Source organism: Jatropha curcas, chromosome 5 (genome assembly GCF_041381405.1).
Source record: "Jatropha curcas cultivar XTBG-Jc1 chromosome 5, XTBG_Jcur_1.0, whole genome shotgun sequence".
Taxonomy (NCBI): Eukaryota; Viridiplantae; Streptophyta; class Magnoliopsida; order Malpighiales; family Euphorbiaceae; genus Jatropha; species Jatropha curcas.
In genome coordinates this window covers 17,445,233-17,465,058 of record NC_143155.1, presented here as the reverse complement: position 1 = coordinate 17,465,058, position 19,826 = coordinate 17,445,233, and the positions used below count along the sequence as shown (strand labels likewise).

The 19,826-nt window shown below is 34.8% G+C and overlaps 1 protein-coding gene across 4 annotated transcripts in view; it reads right to left on the bottom strand.

Annotated features, from left to right (window-relative positions):
- Nucleotides 1–19,599, bottom strand: part of LOC105636191 (DNA mismatch repair protein MutS, type 2) — a 31,189-nt gene extending 11,590 nt beyond the window's left edge. The window contains exons 1-23 of one of the 4 annotated variants that reach the window (XM_089721262.1): nucleotides 19,121–19,599; nucleotides 18,557–18,685; nucleotides 18,248–18,415; nucleotides 18,058–18,141; nucleotides 17,881–17,931; nucleotides 17,646–17,702; nucleotides 17,474–17,556; nucleotides 16,586–16,709; nucleotides 16,440–16,499; nucleotides 15,921–16,013; nucleotides 15,399–15,638; nucleotides 14,844–14,924; nucleotides 14,565–14,712; nucleotides 14,134–14,261; nucleotides 13,642–13,689; nucleotides 13,302–13,432; nucleotides 12,981–13,063; nucleotides 11,174–11,277; nucleotides 10,886–10,956; nucleotides 10,019–10,317; nucleotides 9,680–9,840; nucleotides 9,478–9,574; nucleotides 5,676–5,901 (exon numbers count right to left, since the gene is read on the bottom strand). In XM_089721262.1, coding sequence (XP_089577388.1) covers nucleotides 9,683–9,840; nucleotides 10,019–10,317; nucleotides 10,886–10,956; nucleotides 11,174–11,277; nucleotides 12,981–13,063; nucleotides 13,302–13,432; nucleotides 13,642–13,689; nucleotides 14,134–14,261; nucleotides 14,565–14,712; nucleotides 14,844–14,924; nucleotides 15,399–15,638; nucleotides 15,921–16,013; nucleotides 16,440–16,499; nucleotides 16,586–16,709; nucleotides 17,474–17,556; nucleotides 17,646–17,702; nucleotides 17,881–17,931; nucleotides 18,058–18,141; nucleotides 18,248–18,415; nucleotides 18,557–18,685; nucleotides 19,121–19,387 — 2,607 coding nt within the window. In that variant the 5' untranslated portion in view covers nucleotides 19,388–19,599 and the 3' untranslated portion in view covers nucleotides 5,676–5,901; nucleotides 9,478–9,574; nucleotides 9,680–9,682. Of the gene's footprint in view, nucleotides 1–5,675; nucleotides 5,902–9,477; nucleotides 9,575–9,679; nucleotides 9,841–10,018; nucleotides 10,318–10,885; nucleotides 10,957–11,173; nucleotides 11,278–12,980; nucleotides 13,064–13,301; nucleotides 13,433–13,641; nucleotides 13,690–14,133; nucleotides 14,262–14,564; nucleotides 14,713–14,843; nucleotides 14,925–15,398; nucleotides 15,639–15,920; nucleotides 16,014–16,439; nucleotides 16,500–16,585; nucleotides 16,710–17,473; nucleotides 17,557–17,645; nucleotides 17,703–17,880; nucleotides 17,932–18,057; nucleotides 18,142–18,247; nucleotides 18,416–18,556; nucleotides 18,686–19,120 lie in introns of those variants that run through there. The other 3 variants (XM_089721261.1, XM_089721263.1, XM_089721264.1) reach the window with 3 other exon arrangements.
- Between the last annotated feature and the right edge of the window lie 227 nt (nucleotides 19,600–19,826).

Genomic DNA, 19,826 nt, shown 5'->3' with positions numbered 1-19,826 from the left:
TGAGAGGAATTTATGGCTTGATTTAGAGCTTTTCCACCTAACAAAGTTGGACTTTATTCATTAACACATGTGGATTGCTCCCCCAAGGAGTCTACATAAAGCAGAGAAGAAGCCACTACTAGACACAATTTTTTTTATTACACTACTACACTACACTCCACTCCATATCTCTTCTCCCATCTCTCATATCTTATAGCTTTGTATATAGTTTTATTTAGAAGTTAAGTATTCAAGAGTTGTGCAAAGGTTCAAGGAACCCATCCAAGCCAATTGTTACTAGTTCTTATTTCTAAACTCTTAATCTTGTTTATTTCTTTCATTATTCTTAATGATCATGAAATACTTATCAAGCATTATTGAGTTTTATTTAAGTGTCATGTCTAACTAAATTCTTATACTAGGGATTTGATGTAGCTTAATCTTTGTTCCAATTTATGCTATTAGATTTATTTTTCCTTATTCAAGTTATGATTTATTGATAAACTTAATGCTTCCAGGCAGAGGTTTCCCCTGGATCGATTTATTTCAATCATCACTATCGGAAGAAAGATTTTTGATATGAAAAGGTTAATAAGACACATGAGAATAATAACTTGATGTGGAAGCTATATGGTTTGACTCATGGGGGGTTTTCATGATTTATCAACCCTAAATTATGAATTCATAAACAACTACATAACTTAATGATTTAATTCATATTTGATTGTGCTATTGGAAGATAGGTAATTAAATGGAATTAAAATAGCTAGCAATACATCGGAAGAGCTTATTAGTGATTTAAGAGTTGTTTCCCCTACTTGAATAATTAAATTGATTAATGAACTAATAAAATAAATTGGATAGAATTAAGTGAAATCAAAACCCCTAGTAGTTTCAATTCCTTGATTCCTTTTAATCAAATTCTGCTTACTTGATTTTAGTTTATTAATTTATTTACATTTGTGAATCAAATCTCTCATTTATAGTCTAAATAATAACAAGATAACACAATTTTGCTACTTGGTACACAATCCTCGTGGGAACGATACTTTACTCATCATATATTACTTGTGGCGATTCGTACACTTGCGAAATAAGCTGTCAAGTTTTTGGCGCCGTTGCCGGGGATTGGCAATACCAATATCAATACGAATTATCCTGTTATTAATTTAGACATTTATTTACTTATTCATTTGTTTCTAATTATTAAATTTTTCTGAAGAATACCTCAGGTTTTTATGCAAAGAAGATCAGGAAGAACAGAACCCCTGACCGTGCTAATCCGCACGGCCGTGCCACGACACCCTATTTAAATAGCACGCCCTAATCCTGTTTCATTCTAAAACGCACGCCTAGCCGCCAGCCTCTTTTCTCTCATTTTCTCTCATCTTCTCTCATTTTCTTTCACACCAAAGCATCCACACTCCATTTTTTTCTCAATATTTATCATCATCATGCGTCCAAGGTACAAACGCAGCAGGCCCGCTTCATCCGTAGAAGCTGGACGCCGCTCCACAAAACGCTCTTCCACTGCCTCTCCACCATCTGACAGTCCACCACTACCTCCATTTGAGACGGGTTCCCCCGAGCAACTTGAAAGGTATAATAAACTCTCATCACGTCCTATTTTACCAAATAGATTTATAGATGAGAATGCATTATCACAGGTTGGGCTTAGGGATGCTGTGATAGAACCACTTAGGCGTGTGGGGTGGGGAAATTTTATCGAGATGAAAGATCCTGTGTATGCTCATTTAACCTTAGAATTTTTAAGTTCATATTCCTCAATTATTAAATTCCCAACTGGAAGTTATCCGGATAAGATTCAATTTAGATTACTTGGCAGAGATTTTGAACTTTCAATCAATGAAGTAAGTCACATTTTTGGTTTTCCCACCGAAAATGCAATTACACAAGTCCCTGTGGATTATTTGGATTACAGTAGGTGGAATGATTTGACAGGCGAACGCAATTATAATCCTAGGGTCTCTAAGGCATCTAAATTGAAAAATCCTGCTTTGAGATATATACATAAATTTCTAGTCAATACAATCTTTGGTAGAAATGAGAGTGATGGAGTTTTGGGACGCAATGAACTTTATTTTCTATGGGCCATTAACCAAGGAATCTTGCTAAATGTCGGTTATTGGTTGTGTCAAAAATGGGCTCGAGTGGCAAGGGCGGATAAGGGGGCCATCATGATAGGTAGTTTTGTCACACGCATTGCCACCTATTTAAGGGTGTGGAATCCTGCTAGGCCAATTTATGACAGTATTGGCGGAGGGAGAGGGACCGGGTTAGATATAGATCTGACGATTCACATGAAAATAGTTGAAAAGGTCAGAGACTCCTACCGTTTGATGGGTACCCAAGATGATGAGGAACATCAGGATGCTGGTGGCGCTAACACAAAGAATGATACTCCACCTCCTTTCCCTAGTTTTGGTGTTTCTTCTGGTTCAGGTACTTCCGAAGCTAGACCTTCATTTTAGGGAGCCTCCACCGTGTCCAATGATGAGGTGCTTGCCCGAATGTTATCCCGCATGGTCGTGTTTGACACTCGGCTTACTGGCATGGAATCGATGATTGCTGACCGATTCCAGTCGATTAAGATCACGCAGGGCAGCCTCGACTCCCGTCTTTACACTGTGCAGGGTCAACTTCAGACTATACTTCAATTACTGCAGCCTCCTCCACCTCCACCACCAGAGCTTGATGGACTTCGCGTTATTTTTGGTTAATCTTTCTATTTTTGTGTGTGTTGAACATTTCACTTTTGTTTTTGTTTAAATACTTTGGATTTCAGTTTCAATACTTTGGATTTCTTTTTAGTATGTTTCTAACTTTATAGCTTGGATAAACTTCACCGCCCGACTTTCTTATATTGTCTCCAATCAATGATGGTATTTTTCTCCACTTCTTATTCTTTTATTGACGTATCCATAATTTCATAAGTTTGGGGAAATGCATATAGCTCATTGAGGACAATGTGCTCAATTAAGTTGGGGGAGCACATTTTATTTTATCTAAACTATAAAATTCTCATGATTTTGTTTTATTTTAGTAAATAAAATAAGGTTGGAATAATTGTGATCAAATTTAAAATTTATCTTCAATTCATTAGCCTTTAATTAAATTAATTGTTTTTCTAAAGTTAATTACTTTTAACCAAAATTCAAATTTTTAACTTAACATATTTCTTTGATTTAACTATTTGTTTCTAAGATTATAAACATTAACTTTGTTAAAATTTTATGATAAATAGGTATGTTTTTCATAAAAACTTATTTAACCTTAACACTCCTAGAACAAATTAGAATTCTCTTCAAAACAAATTTGTGCTTACAAATTAGAAAGAAATGATTTAGGCATTCTTTGCAAAACCTCATATCTAGCTTTGACCACCTAAGAAAGTATGACCCTTGCAACCACTTTGAAGTCTATATCAAAAATTTTATTGTTCATCTTAATTGAACCTAGCCATCAAACCAAATTAATTTTCCATCCTAAATGCAATAATGTGTAATTGACGGATTTGATTTTTATTAAAAACATAACAACAAAGGGAGAAAGCTCTATTAATACTAGCAAAAGAGGAAAAGAAAAATACCCCGCAAGAAAAGAAATCGGTCAAAAATTCAAGTTTGGGAAACTTTAGCAAGGAAGAAATTATCAAAAATATTATGAAGAGACATTGCCAAAATATTACCTCTAAAAATGTAAGTCAGCTCAATCTCCCTTTACAAATACAAATTGATTTTAATATAAATACAAAATCCTAATATGAAACATTTGTTGCATTTTTCTTTATCACATTGCTTTTTCCTCTTTAACCAAAACTTTATCCCTAAAACCCCATTACAACCTAAATAAAGACCTTCTGATCTTTCAAAATTGTATGCATTTCAATTGTGGAGGAGAGATGACTAATATTGCTTATGGGAGTGTTACACTTATATTCTATTTAAAGGTTAAAATTATTTTTGTAAATTCATATTCTAATTATCATAAAATTAAATAAATGTTGATGATAAAAATCTTGTTAACATATGTTTTATTAAGAGAATATGTTCTATTAAAAATTTAATTTTGGCTAGAAAATAATTGACATAAGAAACACATAATTTATTCTTATGTTAATAATTTGGATATTTATTAAATTTGTGAATAATTATTCCAAAACATTTTAAACTAGCATTTTAAGTTTTATTGCTTGAGGACAAGCAATAGTTTAAGTTTGGGGAATTTTGATAGTGTTAATTTTTATAGCATTTTTTATTGTAATTTTTACTAAGATTTCTAGTATTTTTAATTTATTTAAATTAGTTTCAATGTAATATTGTTATGTTTTAACTTAAAAACTTTCTTGGAACACAACTCACTTGATCTTGAAAAAATTTTTAGGGTTTTGCAAGAAAAGAACAAAAATAAGGCAAAAATTAAATTAGCACGGCTAGCCCGTGCCAATCAGCATGCCCGTGCTAAGAGCAAGGCAAAACAAGCAAAAAGTCAGAGGCGCGCACACCCCAGCCCATGCTGAGCCGCACGCCCGTGCCGCAATCGCCCTGGACTTCCAGAACCTAGCACGCCCCAGACCGTGCTATGGCGCATGGCCGTGCCAATAGACCCTCCTCAAGCGTGCTAGACAGCACGGCCCGTGCTGAAACCTCCAGACTTCCAAAGCCTGGCACGCCCCAGACCGTGCCATTCAGCATGCCCGTGCCAAGCAAGGAATCCTGAATTGAGTCAAAAGTTGCCCACTAATTCTTACCATTTTCACAGCTCACCTTGGACACTTTCTTCACATGCCAATCAAGCTTTAAACATATGCACATGGAAAGCCATAATTGAGAGGAATTTATGGCTTGATTTAGAGCTTTTCCACCTAACAAAGTTGGACTTTATTCATTAAAACATGTGGATTGCTCCCCCAAGGAGTCTATATAAAGAAGAGAAGAAGCCACTACTAGACACAATTTTTTGTATTACACTACTACACTACACTCCACTTCACTCCATATCTCTTCTCCCATCTCTCATATCTTATAGCTTTGTATATAGTTTTATTTAGAAGTTAAGTATTCAAGAGTTGTGTAAAGGTTCAAGGAACCCATCCAAGCCAATTGTTACTAGTTCTTCTTTCTAAACTCTTAATCTTGTTTATTTCTTTCATTGTTCTTATTGATCATGAAATACTTATCAAGCATTATTGAGTTTTATTTAAGTGTCATGTCTAACTAAATTCTTATACTAGGGGTTTGATGTAGCTTAATCTCGTTTCCAATTTATGCTATTAGATTTATTTTTCCTTATTCAAGTTATGATTTATTGATAAACTTAATGCTTCAGGTTTCCCCTGGATTGATTTATTTCAATCATCACTATCGGAAGAAGGATTTTTGATATGAAAAGGTTAATAAAACACATGAGAATAATAACTTGATGCGGAAGCTATATGATTTGACTCATTGGGGGTTTTCATGATTTATCAACGCTAAATTATGAATTCATAAATAACTACATAACTTAGTGATTTAATTCATATTTGATTGTGCTATTGGAAGATAGGTAATTAAATGGAATTAAAATAGCTAGCAATACATCGGAAGAGCTTGTTAGTGATTTAAGAGTTATTTCCCCTACTTGAATAATTAAATTGATTAATAAACTAATAAAATAAATTGGATAGAATTAAATGAAATCAAAACCCCTAGTAGTTTCAATTCCTTGATTCCTTTTAATCAAATCCTGCTTACTTGATTTTAGTTTATTAATTTATTTACATTTGTGAATCAAATCTCTCATTTATAGTCTAAATAATAACAAGATAACACAATTTTGATACTTGGTACATAATCCTCGTGGGAAATCCTTCTTCCAATAGTGATGATTGAAATAAATCAATCCAGGGGAAACCTCTACCTGGAAGCATTAAGTTTATCAATAAATCATAACTTGAATAAGGAAAAATAAATCTAATAGCATAAATTGGAAAAGAGATTAAGCTACATCAAACATCTAGTATAAGAATTTAGTTAGACATAGTACTTAAATAAAACTCAATAATACTTGATAAGTATTTCATAATCAATAAGAATAATGAAAGAAATAAACAAGATTAAGAGTTTAGAAATAAGAACTAGTGACAATTGGTTTGGATGGCTTCCTTGAACCTTTGCACAACTCTTGAATACTTAACTTCTAAAGAAAATGAAACTATATACAAAGCTATGAAAAGATAAGAGAGATTTATAAGAGATGGACAAGAGAGATGGGATAAGAGATATGGAGTGAAGTGGAGTGAAGTGGAGTGTAGTGTAGTAGTCTTTTTGGAATGGCTTCTTCTCCTCTTTATATAGACTTCTTGGGGGAGCAATCCACAAGCTTTAATGAATAAAGTCCAACTTTGTTAGGTGGAAAAGCTCTAAATCAAGCCATAAATTTCTCTCAATTATGGCTTTCCATGTGCATATGTTTGAAGCTTGACTGGTATGTGAAGAAAGTATCCAAAGTGAGCTATGAAAATGGCAGGAATCAATTGGCAACTTTTGACTCAATTCAGGATCCCTTGCTTGGCACGGGCGTGCTGAGTGGCATGGTCTAGGGCGTGCCAGGAGGTTTCAGCACGGGCCGTGCTGTCTAGCACGCTTAAGGAGGTTCTTTTGGCACGGCCGTGCGCCATAGCACGGCTTGGGCGTGCTAGGCTCTGCAAGTCTGAGCGCAATTGTAGCACGGGCGTGCTTCCACGGCACGGCCCAGGATTGTATCTTCAATGCGGGCACGAGCGTGCGCCTTAGCACGGGCTGGGGCGTGCGCGCCTCTGGAGGTCTAGGGAAATTGTGGCACGGGCGTGCGGCTCAGCATGGGCTGGGGCGTGCGCGCCTCTGACTCTTTGCTTGTTTTTCCTTACTCCTAGCACCGGCGTGCTGATTAGCACGGGCTGGGCATGCTAAATTATATTTTGCCTCATTTTTGTCCTTTTCTTGCAAAACTCTACAAATTTTCTCAAGATCAAGTGAGTTGTGTTTCAAGGAAGCTTTTAAGTAAAAAAACATACAATATTATATAAAAACTAATTTAAATAAATTAAAAATACTAGAAATCTTAGTAAAATTACAATAAAAATACTATAAAAATTAACACTATCAGTAGACATAGATAGTAAGAGAGAGCAACCACCCAAATCTCTAGGAAGATTGGATAGACCTGATTTGAAAACCTACACACGGCAGACTAATACATATACAACCATGGAGCATGAGACCTCTGATCAACCGTCCTCTCCAATTTCAGTCCCTGAAGATATAGAAGAATAAGAACTTGGTGAGTCTTCTTTAATTCCTGTTGATTCTGATCCTAATCTTGATTCCAGTCCTTCTGACAGTGACATCCTAATCTTGATTCCAGTCCTTCTGACAGTGACCTTGATATTCTTATTGCTCTTAGAAAATGAGTTAGAACATGCACTAAACATCCCATCTCCCATTTTATCTCCTATAATGCTCTGTCCCCTTCCTATAGAGCCTTTGTTTTGTCTGTTTCTTCTGTTTCTATACCGCAGGATTGGCAAGAGGCATTACAGGACTCAAAATGGAAGGCTGCAATGGTTGAGGAGATGAGAACTTTGGCAAAATACGAGACATGGGATCTTGTAACTCCTCCACCAGGAAAGAAGCCAGTTGGATGTAAATGGGCGTTCACAGTTAAACATAAGGCAGATGATTCAATTGAGAGGTACAAGGGTAGATTGGTAGCCAGAGGATTCAGTCAGACCTATGGGGTTAATTATCAGGAACCATTTGCCCCTGTAGCCAAGATGAACACAATCAGAATTTTGTTGTCTTGTACGGTCAATCTTGACTAGGAGTTATATCAATTTGATGTTAAAAATGCTTTTCTACATGCTGATTTGAAAGAAGAGGTGTATATGGAGATTCCTCCTGGATTTGATGGTGACAAAACCAGAGGAAAAGTTTGCAAGCTGAGGAAGTCATTATATGAGTTGAAACAATCACCAAGAGCATGGTTCGAAATGTTTAGTAAAGCTATGCTTTCTTTTGGGTATATTCAGAGCGATGCTGATCATACTTTGTTCATTAAACATCATGAAGGTAAGATCACATTGCTTATTGTTTATGTTGATGATATAGTGATGACGGGAAATAATAAAGAAGAAATGACTCACTTAAGAAATTTGTTAGCTAGGGAGTTTGAGATTAAGGATTTGGGAAAGTTGAGATATTTCCTTGGGATAGAAGTTGCTAGGTCAGAAAAAGGGATTTTTATAAGTACATCCTTGATCTCCTTAAAGAAACTGGTATGTTGGGATGAAAACCTGCAGAATCACCTATTGAAGCCAATCATAAGCTTCAAGCTGGAGTGGAAAGTTCAGTTGATGTTGGCAGGTATCAGAGACTGATCAGGAGATTGATTTACCTTGCCCATACTAAACCAGATATTGCCTATGCTGTAATTTTAGTGAGTCAGTACATGCATGACCCTCCTGAGTCTCACTTAGAAGTAGTGCATCGGATTCTAAGATATTTAAAATCAGCTCCAAGTAGAGGACTTTTATTTTCTAAACATGGCCATTTAACAATAACAGGCTATATAGATGCGGATTGGGCCGATTCCCTTGATGACAGGAGAGCAACCTCAGGTTATTGTGTTTTTGTTGGAGGAAACCTGGTCACATGGAGAAGCAAGAAGCAGGCTGTTGTTGCAAGGTCCAGTGCAGAAGCTGAATATAGAGCTATGGCACAGAGAATCTGTGAACTTCTATGGTTGCGCAGATTAATGAAAGAGTTAAAGTTGGTTGAAACAACAAATATATCATTATTTTGTGATAGTAAAGTAGCCATCAGTATTATGAACATTCCAGTCTAGCATGATCGAACTAAGCACATAGAGATTGATCGTCACTTTATAAAAGAGAAGATAGTTGAAGGTTTTATAAGTGTCTCCTATATAGCTACAAAAGAGCAACTAGCTGATGTTTTCACAAAGGGTTTGCATAGTAAGTTGTTTCATCCTTTAGTTTGCTAGTTGGGCATGAGTAATATTTATGCACCAACTTGAGGGAGAGTGTTGAAATCTTTATGATTAAAGTAAATATTATGTTTCCTAGTTTAGGTTTATTCCTAATTAGTGTAAAGATTGTGTTTCCTAGTTTAGGTTTATTCTTAATTAGTGTAAAGATTGTGTTTCGTAGTTTAGGTTTATTCCTATTTAGATTACTTCCTATATTGGAACAATTTTTTGTATATATATAGTGGAGTAGAAGTTGAAAAATATAATACAATTGAAAGAAATAAAACATATTCTTTCCTTTAATTTCTACAAAATATTTACCCCTTCTTCTAATTCTTAGCATGTCATACACCAAAATAACTATCTAAAGATGACTTTGTATTCCACGTATAGCATCCAGACAAATATAGCATCCAGACAAACAAAAACACAGAGAAATGCAGAATTCAAATTTTTTATTATAGTTACCTTGACCCTTCAAAGCTAATGTTTCTTGGAAATGACTCTAGTGAAATATCTTTGACATTTTCAGAAAACAGCCAACTCCAAATCCTGGACATATATCCTGCACCCAAAATTTATCCCTCAATCCAAGCAGCCTAATGGTAATTAATGAACTAGACAGAAATGCATGGATCCAAGTGTTTATGCATGCAAGCTTATTTCTTACCATTCAAGTGTTAATATCCATTAATTTCAATTTCAACTTCATGCTGCCAGCTTGAACTACTATTTCTTCTTTAGATTTATCCACCTTTAAAACTGTTGCTTTCCTGCCTAGCGATAAAACTTGCACTGTATCACCAACCTGAGGAAGCTTAGTCCTCCTCACTGCAGTGAATAGGGAAGAGTATATTAAAATTCATAAACCTTTTCGCCTTGATAAAAATAAAGGTAGCATGATACTAGCAGCAAGAGCTTTCACATGACAATTTTTCCAAACAAGTATTTAGATCCTAACTGAACATTGTAACTGACAGAAGTAAATGTAATCAAAGTTTAATATTACCTGATAGCGAGTGTTTTCTGATTTCAACTGCAGATGAATGTCCACTTGCTGCAGTATGTTCATTCTTATCTTCTGTAGTATGTTGGTCAATTGCCAAATGTTGTCTTTTACTGGCTGTAGGGGGCTGAGAAGGTTTTGTTAAGCGTGCACGAAGCTGCCGTGCTTTCCTGTGAAGGATAGAGCGAGCCATTGCAGCAGCCTCAGATATTTCTTGCATCTTCCTGAATCTTTGACTAGAACCATGCTCCATGATCTTCTTTCTGGACTGCAGTAACTTTTCATGAAGGTTTCTTGAGAGCCTATTAAACAACAGAAACAGACTCGATGAGCATCCACATGCTTAGAGATTTATATCTGCTACTCTTACAGATGCGTAACACTGTTCAAAGCAAGATTCCATGTTGTAAAATATATTTCTGCCAAAATATTCGAGTTGCTGTGAAGAGGAAAAAAAAAAAAAAAAAGCTCAACCTAGGGTTAAAGAAAAAATTGAATTGAAAAGTTGATTGTTTTTATTGATCTTTACCGAGAAAAATAAATAGAACATGGCAGAAAACTTATATATAAATCATGGCTCTCCAGCGCAATTTAAATTGGATCAGATACATGGATTTTGTGCAGGGATGGACCCAGGATGGAAGGTCTGGGGGGCCAAAAAATCTCACATTAATTAATATTTATGTATTTTTTATGAACTAAAAATTAGACATAAAAAGGTGAAAGAGAAACACGAGAAAAGTTTCATATATTGGCTATTATGAATATAATTATTGTCATGATTGTTTATTCCAAATTTTTAGATAAAGGTACACCCTAATTGACATTACAAGAACAATTCTCAACAGATATTAAGCCATAGATTCTCACATCAAATGATGTTGTGCCTCGTGTAAAAGCTCTTGAAAATCTTGCTTGAACCTTTCCATATCAATTATAACCTGTAAGATAATGAGGATTATAGTCAACAAGTGAAGGGAGCAATGAAATAATTATCTAATAAAGTGATTGTATGTTGAAAATGACAACACCCCAACAAAATAATACGAAGCAAGTAGGGTACACCATAAACTGGAAATCAATTTCAAACTTAGTGATATATATATATATATATATACACACATATAATATATATAATACATATATGAAGCTTGTCACCTCATTAATCTCTGCACTAGCAGTACCATATAGCTCTCGAGCATTGCTGATAACTATCCCTGGTAGTCCCAATTTTTCAGATATATTGATGGCATTTGAACGACCTATAGAAAGAGTTGCATTAATTTAGATATGAACTAATGCTAATGTAGGAAAAACTGGAAAAACCAGAAAATCAATCAAATATTTTATACTACATTTTTAGGTGGATGAGGCAACACTGGTATGACATTTTATGAGAAAAATCAGTTTCTAACATAAACCAACGTAGTATTACTTTAGATTAAGCGTGGATATTTGGTCGGTCCGGTTAACCGTTTACCGAATTTGCATTTATCAATTTACCAAATGAGTATTTACTGTTTACCAATGGATTTTTACCATTTACCAAATGACTTACCACATAAAAAAAAATTAAAATGATGACATTTTGAATAAATTGGTAATTGGAGAATTCTGAATTTTTTGAGTACTTTTCCGAGCCATTTACTGTCACCGAATTTTGTCTAAAAAATTTACTGACCATTTGCCATTTACCGATTTACCAATTTACCGAACCATTTTTACTGAATAACCTCGGTTCAGCTCGGTAAATCGGTAATTACCGAAATTTGTCCACCCTAATTCAGATGCAAAAACCACTCTGAACTGCTTAAAATTAGAGGCAAGCACGTGTCAAGAGTACGAAACTGGTCATGTTTCTGAATAGTTCAAATCAAATTGGTGCACCACCCCCTCAAATCCCTCCCTCCCACTCTCTCCAATACACACCCTTCATATCAAAATGCACACTGAAATGCCAATAAATGAAAAGACGACTAATCAATATTTATCTTAAGAAAGAAATAAGGAAGAGGGATGAGCAATTTATATCAATAACAGGCTACTTATCCAAATTACTACTTGCAAGCTCACAATATTATACTACATCATCACCACTTATAACCTTTTGCAAGTCATGTTTACTGCAAACAAAAGAAATGTCTTTTCCTCTCTAGACTCTCTCTGATAAGCAAACAAAGAATGCTAGCTTTTCCTCTCTACAATAACTCACTGAATACTTCCATTAGTGTTCAAGTACCACCTTATGGCTATCCAATGCATCATGGTGGCTTCCTTCTCTAAATTTCACCTCCATATTGAAACTATCAAAGTTTTCCTGCCTCTATTTCCAAATGACCACATGATAGACTCCCGTTTATAACAATAGAAGAAAGTTAGGACTCCAGATTTATGCCCAAGATAATCATAACTTCAGGCATTAAACTATTTGAAAGAATCAGTAATACAATCAGTAATTCAAAGTCCAATTCTCAAGCATTTCACACATTTCAAGAAATATTAGCAGGGGTTGCATGATTCAGATACGCTTGGTGATATTTGAATGACAAATAGTGCCAATATATCAGCTATATTATGCAGAAGACAATGCAGCCATAGTCGCCCCTAACTTTGGAATGCAACTTTGCTCAGATTAGGTCCGCCATATCAGTTAAATGGAATGTGAGAGTTAGTGCCAAATGTTTTCAGTTTCAATCATTAACTTTCTCTATTTAATTGCTCAGGAGATGGGTAGATGAGACTCTGGCAATTTCACAACTGTTTGAGAGATCGGATGAGAGTTCTGTTCCTAATACTCACCAACTTTTCTTTGTTTCCTTAACAGTGAAACCCAGATTAGCACAATGAAGAATGAAAACAAATCACGTGCTTGAGGAACAGCTTCTATAAACTCAAACATAATTTCATAAATCCAGTCGTAGACCCAAAAAAAAATGTAAATGATCATGCAAGAAAGAGGGCAAACCTGGTACTCCCCAGAGAATCTTGTAAGTTGGCTTTAAATTCACTTCATCAAACTCCATACAAGCATTTTCAAAGGCACCATTACTGTCAAAGAAGCAAAAATTTTAAATGTGAAACGATGAACAGAGAGCTGGCAATCAAGTCTCTGTTATGTGTCAACGCCTGAATCACATATTGATGCATAATTATGGCTCAAACTAACTTTATTCACTTGTAGCTTTAATTGGTTGGGACTATATTTCTCTCTGAACTAGACATATCAGCAGATTGAGGCATAACATTCCCAGCATAACTATTACATCTTTACTACTTTACCACATGCCTGTATTTGAGGGATTTAAGTTCCCCATGATGTGTTGTAGCGATTGTCAACAAAGCACCACTATCAGCAAATGATTCAAGCAGTGACATCCCCAATGCAGCTCCTTCAAGTGGATTTGTCCCAGCACCAACCTAAAATATGCAAGAGGTACCATTAATGTGCTGTTTGCATTATTATTTGACTCCCAACCCTATGAGTAGTTGGATTATGCTGTTATCATCATAGTCATATCATAAAAATGTATTTGAACTGTGATAACAGTAACAATATCAAATAAGATTAGTATCACCCACAAAAAATTTAAAAAAAAAAAAAAGAAATTAAAAGTTTTGGAACAAACTTCATCCAGTAGCACCAGTGACCGATTTGTCGACTGAGATCGAATGTCCTGCATGATGAATCAAGTAAATTTCATAATTCTCCTCCCAATAGAAAGCATAAAAATGAAAAATAAGAAAGCCTGCAGATGCACAAAATGCGTATAGAAGACATCTTCTAGACAATTTGAAATCTTGTGAACTTGATAAACTATCATCAGTGCTATAACATCAAAATAAAGCATGACTTTTGACAATCTCAAATGTTAATAATTTTCATCAACACTACTGATCAATTTGGAAAATCTAAGGGTAACCGTGTTAACTTATAATGCATCAAAGAAGTCCACAATCAAAGTAAACACTGGAATAAACATTCACCGTTTGCACAAAAAATAAATAAATAAATAAAAATTAAAAAAAATAAAAAAAGGAGTCCAAGCAAGCTAAGCACTTTGTGATAGCAAACCTTAAAATGAAAGCCCAAAGAAGCCAAAAAATAAAGCTACACTTACACTTATTTGTTTTAAATGGCCAGAGAATGTAGACAAAGACTGGGACAAGGACTGTTCATCACCAATATCAGCTAAAATATAATCAAACCATGCAAGTTGTACAGATTCCGAAGACAAAACATGAAGACCTACAAAATTGAACAGAATTGTAGAAGGCCATAAGATAACAGAAAGATCTATAATTCTCTTTTCTTTATTATCTTTTAAAAAAAAAAAAGTCAATGAATAAAAACTAACAAATCAAGAATTTTGACTGACTTCAACTTTTCTTCCACTGCTTATACTAATGCAAATAGTAACTTCTTCCCATATACAGTCATTCGTTTTTATCATTAACCACCAGAGATAAAATTGCATCAGATTTCCATATACAATGGTTCCACAGATTGGCGCGAAAATATAACTGAAAGAATCAATGAAATTTAATCAACCTGATTTTGCCATCATAGCAGCCAATCCAACTGTCTTTAAGCAAATGGTTTTTCCCCCAGTATTGGGGCCAGTTATAATTAGGACCCTTGTCGTCTGAGCAATAAAAATATCAACTGGAACCGGATGAGCTTGTTCCAGTGCAGACACCTGGCAGCCATGAATAAGATTGCCTTGGAATCAAACAAACTGTAATAATTCGCCTAAAAAATGTTGTAACAACTTTAAGAAGCACAAAAGCAACAAACAACAGATAATCTTATAACCAATCAATAACATACCTTCATTTCTAGGGATGAAAGCTCGATATCTGTTTCTCCTTTCCATGCACCATTGTTTCCTTGGAATTTTCTCTTGATTTCCTAATGCCGAAAATAACAGGAAATAGACAAAAGATAAAATGAATGCCAACAGACATTAGAAAAATTTTTTGACTCCTGGAACCTCAACAAGGAAAGAAAATAGTTTGATTACTCAAAAAGTCTTGAACTTTTGCTCAATTTGCAATTATGGTCTGTACTTTGGAAATGGCATCTAAACCCATTTGATTATGTTACAAGTAAAATTTACTTACAAAAAGCTTGACAAATTTGGTGGCCTACCATCAATAGGCCTATCTTTCTGTTGATATGTCCTTCCATAATGACCATATTAAAAGCATATTTTACATATGATTAGATGAGTTTTATAAACTGGCTGCAATTGCACCCTATAACCGGAGTATAGGTCAAAATAAAGACTACAGCATAACTGAATTTTTGGTGAAGACTTTTTTGTGATTAACCGAATGAAAACAAACTCACAACTCAAGCTTGTTAGCCTGGTGTAATTCTTACAGCGGAAGCATCACTGACAGCCTTCCGCGCCTTCTTCAGATTTTGTCTGTGCTGCTGAAGTAATAAAGGGTGATGAGCTTTAGGCATATACAATATCCATTCTCTCCTCAAGGGGCATGAGGCCTTTGAAGCTTGCTTCTCTGAAGCTGCAACAGGGAAAGATCCATCAACGTCCTCTGGGAAATACAAATCAGGACATGCACCTCCAAATGAAAGACTATAAGTTGCTCGGGCATTGATCTATATATGAAAGTCAGTATAAGAAATAAATCACCAAAATATGAAGTTAATTTAATGGGAGCAAAGGCATTACAACTACAAATTTTTATCCGAAAATGCAATTACACTATCTGCTTTAAAGCACCTTTTGCCAAGACTTGCATCAGGAGCTATATTTTCTGGGTGTACGCATAGTAGCAAATTGACTCAAATGAAAATGACCCTGTTATTAGTGGCGGATCTAGAAAAGAAAATTTTCCAGGGCTAAATATAAAATAAAAATTATAAAGGATCTAATCTTACTTTCAAGAGGGGGGTCAATTGAGCTCCCCCCCCCCCCCCTCTCTCTCTCTCTCTTATCAGTGCAGATACACACTGCCAGCTATCATGAATTATCTGCATGATTTGTCAAACCGATGCAACAAAATGACTTAGATAATATATAATGGATAATATTTTAAATACCGATTAATATTTTAAACACCATGCCACCACCATTGCCTGTAACCCTCAGCGAGTACTCAAATCAATCATAAACATGACTATCGTAAATGATATGTACACAATATCCTAACCAATTATAAGCATTAAATTTAGGTGACATTGAAGGCTTCTCCCAGTAGAAGCTAAACAAAATTACGATAAAAGAAATTAGCACATCCAAATATATATATCAATTAGAATATGCCAATTAAGAAGACAGGATAATTCTAAGTATTAGAGAACATTTACTCTGAAAACCTTAATGAATAGATAAACTTAGCATGTGCCTGTTGGTTTTTGAGAGAGGGAGACATGTATAGCAGACTGGTAGACACCTACCACATCGAGTTGAATTACAATGTTCAATATTTTTTCAATGTCATCAAGATCCTTTTGCATCTGCATAGAGTACAACAAAATGAAAACATATAACGACAGGAAAATACAGAAAATCTACATAAATTTCACCAAACATAGCCAGCAACCTTTTCTGTTAACATCAGTAGGACATCCGTTTCTGCTTTTGCCACTGATGCTCTTGCTCTTTGCAATTCATCATTTAAAGGAACTGCTGAGAGTGGTTCTAAAATGCTTCCCCTTCCTGAATCACTACAGCACCAATATCATCTTTCAATAATAGAATTTTAAGCCTGTATGGCCTAAGCTCTGATTGGTGCAAAAGAATAATGTGGGCAAAGGTAGGCAGCTTTCCTGTACTTAATTTAGCAAAACTTCAGACTCGTCAAACAGATTTTAAACTCTCAATGGCTAAAACTTGCAGTCAATAGAAACAAAATATTGATTCCATTTCTATTACACATCATAGTTTATTGACAAGAAGTACCAATATATATATCATTCAAATTTTAAATTGTGTTGTCATTAATAGTCTCAGTCTAGATTTGTCTTTTACCTTTAAATTGCCAGAAATTATCAGATTTTATGATGTATGCGTTAAAAAAAATGATTTGAACTTTTCAATTCTCTTCCTCTGTATAATTGACAATTTAAATACCATTAAGCATTTAGCTATTTTGCTGTTGAGTTAACATTAGTAAACAGGATGTTGGCCCCACTGTATTGAGCTTTGATGATATTGCCATTTCTATCACAGTAGCATCATGGTTGGTGGCATGCATTGGTTAATGACTAAGATCAGTGACAGCGGGCAGTAATTTTTCTTTTCTTTTTTTTTTTTTTAAAAAAAAAAAAAAAAAAAAAAAAAAAAAAAAAAAGAGAGGGGGAGAGCATTTGCCATTTCCATTTGGATCCACACAGATCAATAAACAAACATCACTCACACATCACACATAATACTTATGAACAACCAAAATATTCATGTCAAAACACTGAAGAATGCTGTGAAAACGCACCTGGACAACAAAAGACCCCTGAAACTCGTCAGCTGATTAGTCCCTGATTTTATACACCATCTGCCGTCGACATTACTCACTTCCTGAACAAATACCATGACAATATCTAGGACAAAAAAAAAATAAAGGTGCTGAAAAAAGAAAAAAAAAGAAAGTTATGAGCTCATCTTACCAGAAAGGATGCTTCCTTCATATCATTCCTAATTATGCTGTCCATTAACTGAGACAACTGAAAAAATAGAAAATAAAAAATAAAACATAATAATGGCTGCAAAGATAATTGTCAATTTAAGATTCTGATTGGTGACTCTTTTCTATTATACATTGGTGTGAAACTTGAAGTTTTTGGATAAAATTGCCTACACAATTTAGGGGATGAAAAAATGAATGCAAAGATAGATTTTTACCTTTTTTTCAAGTATCCGAACTTGATCACGTGATCTTTTCAGTGCAGAACTCTAAGCCATGAAACAAAATTCAAAATGAGATTATCAAAACATGAAAGCATTCTTAATTAAAAAGGAAAACTACGTGCAGCAGGCTTGTCAGTGTGAGTAAAGACTCGAGTAGAAGAAGGAACAAACAGCAGAGTCTTTGACAGAGCCATCTTCATCAACAACTTGCCGTATCATCCTAACTAATGGTCGATTTATAGCCATCTCTAATATCTGCAAGTGATATATATTCAGGGAAAAAAACACAAGAAACAAGAGGTGAATAAAGCATATCAATTCAGGGAAACAAATGGAAAAAAGAATCTCTAATCCTTACTACCATTTGGGAAAGAGGCATAAAGCGATTGTACCAATCAGCATCTTCCCTGATTGCAGCTTCAAGATTAAGCTTCAAAAAACTGGAAAATTCTAGCATAGTTGTAACAGCCAAAGCTTCATTTGCACCGACTGGCAGACCCCTCTGTGCATTACTTATAGCATATTTCACCTTTCAAGTTACAAACAAAAGAACCCACTTCAGAGAATGCAAGGTGGTCCATATATATATATATATATATATATATATGTAAGAGAGAAAAAAAGAATACGTTTTAAACATAACAAATGGATAAAATAGGAAGCCACTGACCAGTTGAAGATCCATGCCAATAAAGTCCAAGCGGCAAGCACCATGCTTGTGCATTTCCAAAGCCGCATTGGTTTCTTGCAAAAGTCTCAAACTGTCCTCGTAGCTCTTATTCAAAGACCATAATTGCGCCTGCCAATGCCATCCATCAAACTAAGAGCTTGTTTGGTATCAAATGAATTGAATAAAATTATTCATTTACAAATCCTTAATTTACTTAGGCGTAAATGAAATGTTCATGTAGATTCATTCTAGTTCTGTGGAATTGGTTATGCTCGAACCAAATACTCCCAGTATTGACATAATTTACAATCGAACTCTAACTTAAAAAGGTTACAAGCTAGTAAAGCTAGCTATTTAAAATGAATTATATGGTCCATCAAAACATAAAAGAAACTCATTTGCAAATGAAATGAATTATATATGTAATTATTCCAAACACTACGTAATGCTAATATGAAAATGGATTATTCAATTTATCAATTTCTCATACAATTGTTCAGTTTTATTGAATTAAAAACCATTGAAGGCCATTACAAGCAACAAATGAAGAACAAGAACACTAACCTTAGTGGCTTCACGACCTAAGGAAGTACCGGCAAAAGAGGAGACCAAATCACAAACTTTATCCCATTCCAGAACTCTCAGGCTGTCATAGTAAACGTCTTGTTTCTTCTCCCTCAAATTTTGGCTTTGGAAACAGAAAATTTGCTTTGAGAAACTATATTCATAGTCCTTCTTCAATCTAATACTGTTACTACTCCTGAATAATTTAATCACTGGAAGAGGAGAGCGTACTGTCATCCAGTTGCCAACCGATGCATAGCATGCCATTTTCCTCTTCTGCTTTCGGAGGATTTGGTGGCTAATTACCAAGAACTGGAGAAGTTTAGGCTTACGCGGTTGAAAATTGGCAGGACGCTTTTCTATGGCAGACAGACAGTTCTATTTCTACAGATTGATTTCCAGAATATACATTTTTTCTTTTCTTTGTTTTTTGTTTTTTTTTTTTTTTATTTTGAGATTTGGCGAGTGCCCGGGCAGGGATCATCACGATTCAGTTTTAAACTGAAATCGATAGAAATCAAAGGAGTTAAAATTGGCACTAAATCATACTCAATGGTTTTCATTTTATCGGTTTTGGTTTTTCATTTTTGAAATTAAAACTGGTGATTTTAGTTTAAAACTGGCGGTTTCAACTTGAAACCGTGAAAAATATATTTTTTAAAAAAACTCTTATTTTATTTGATATAGTTTTTTTAAGTAATATTTA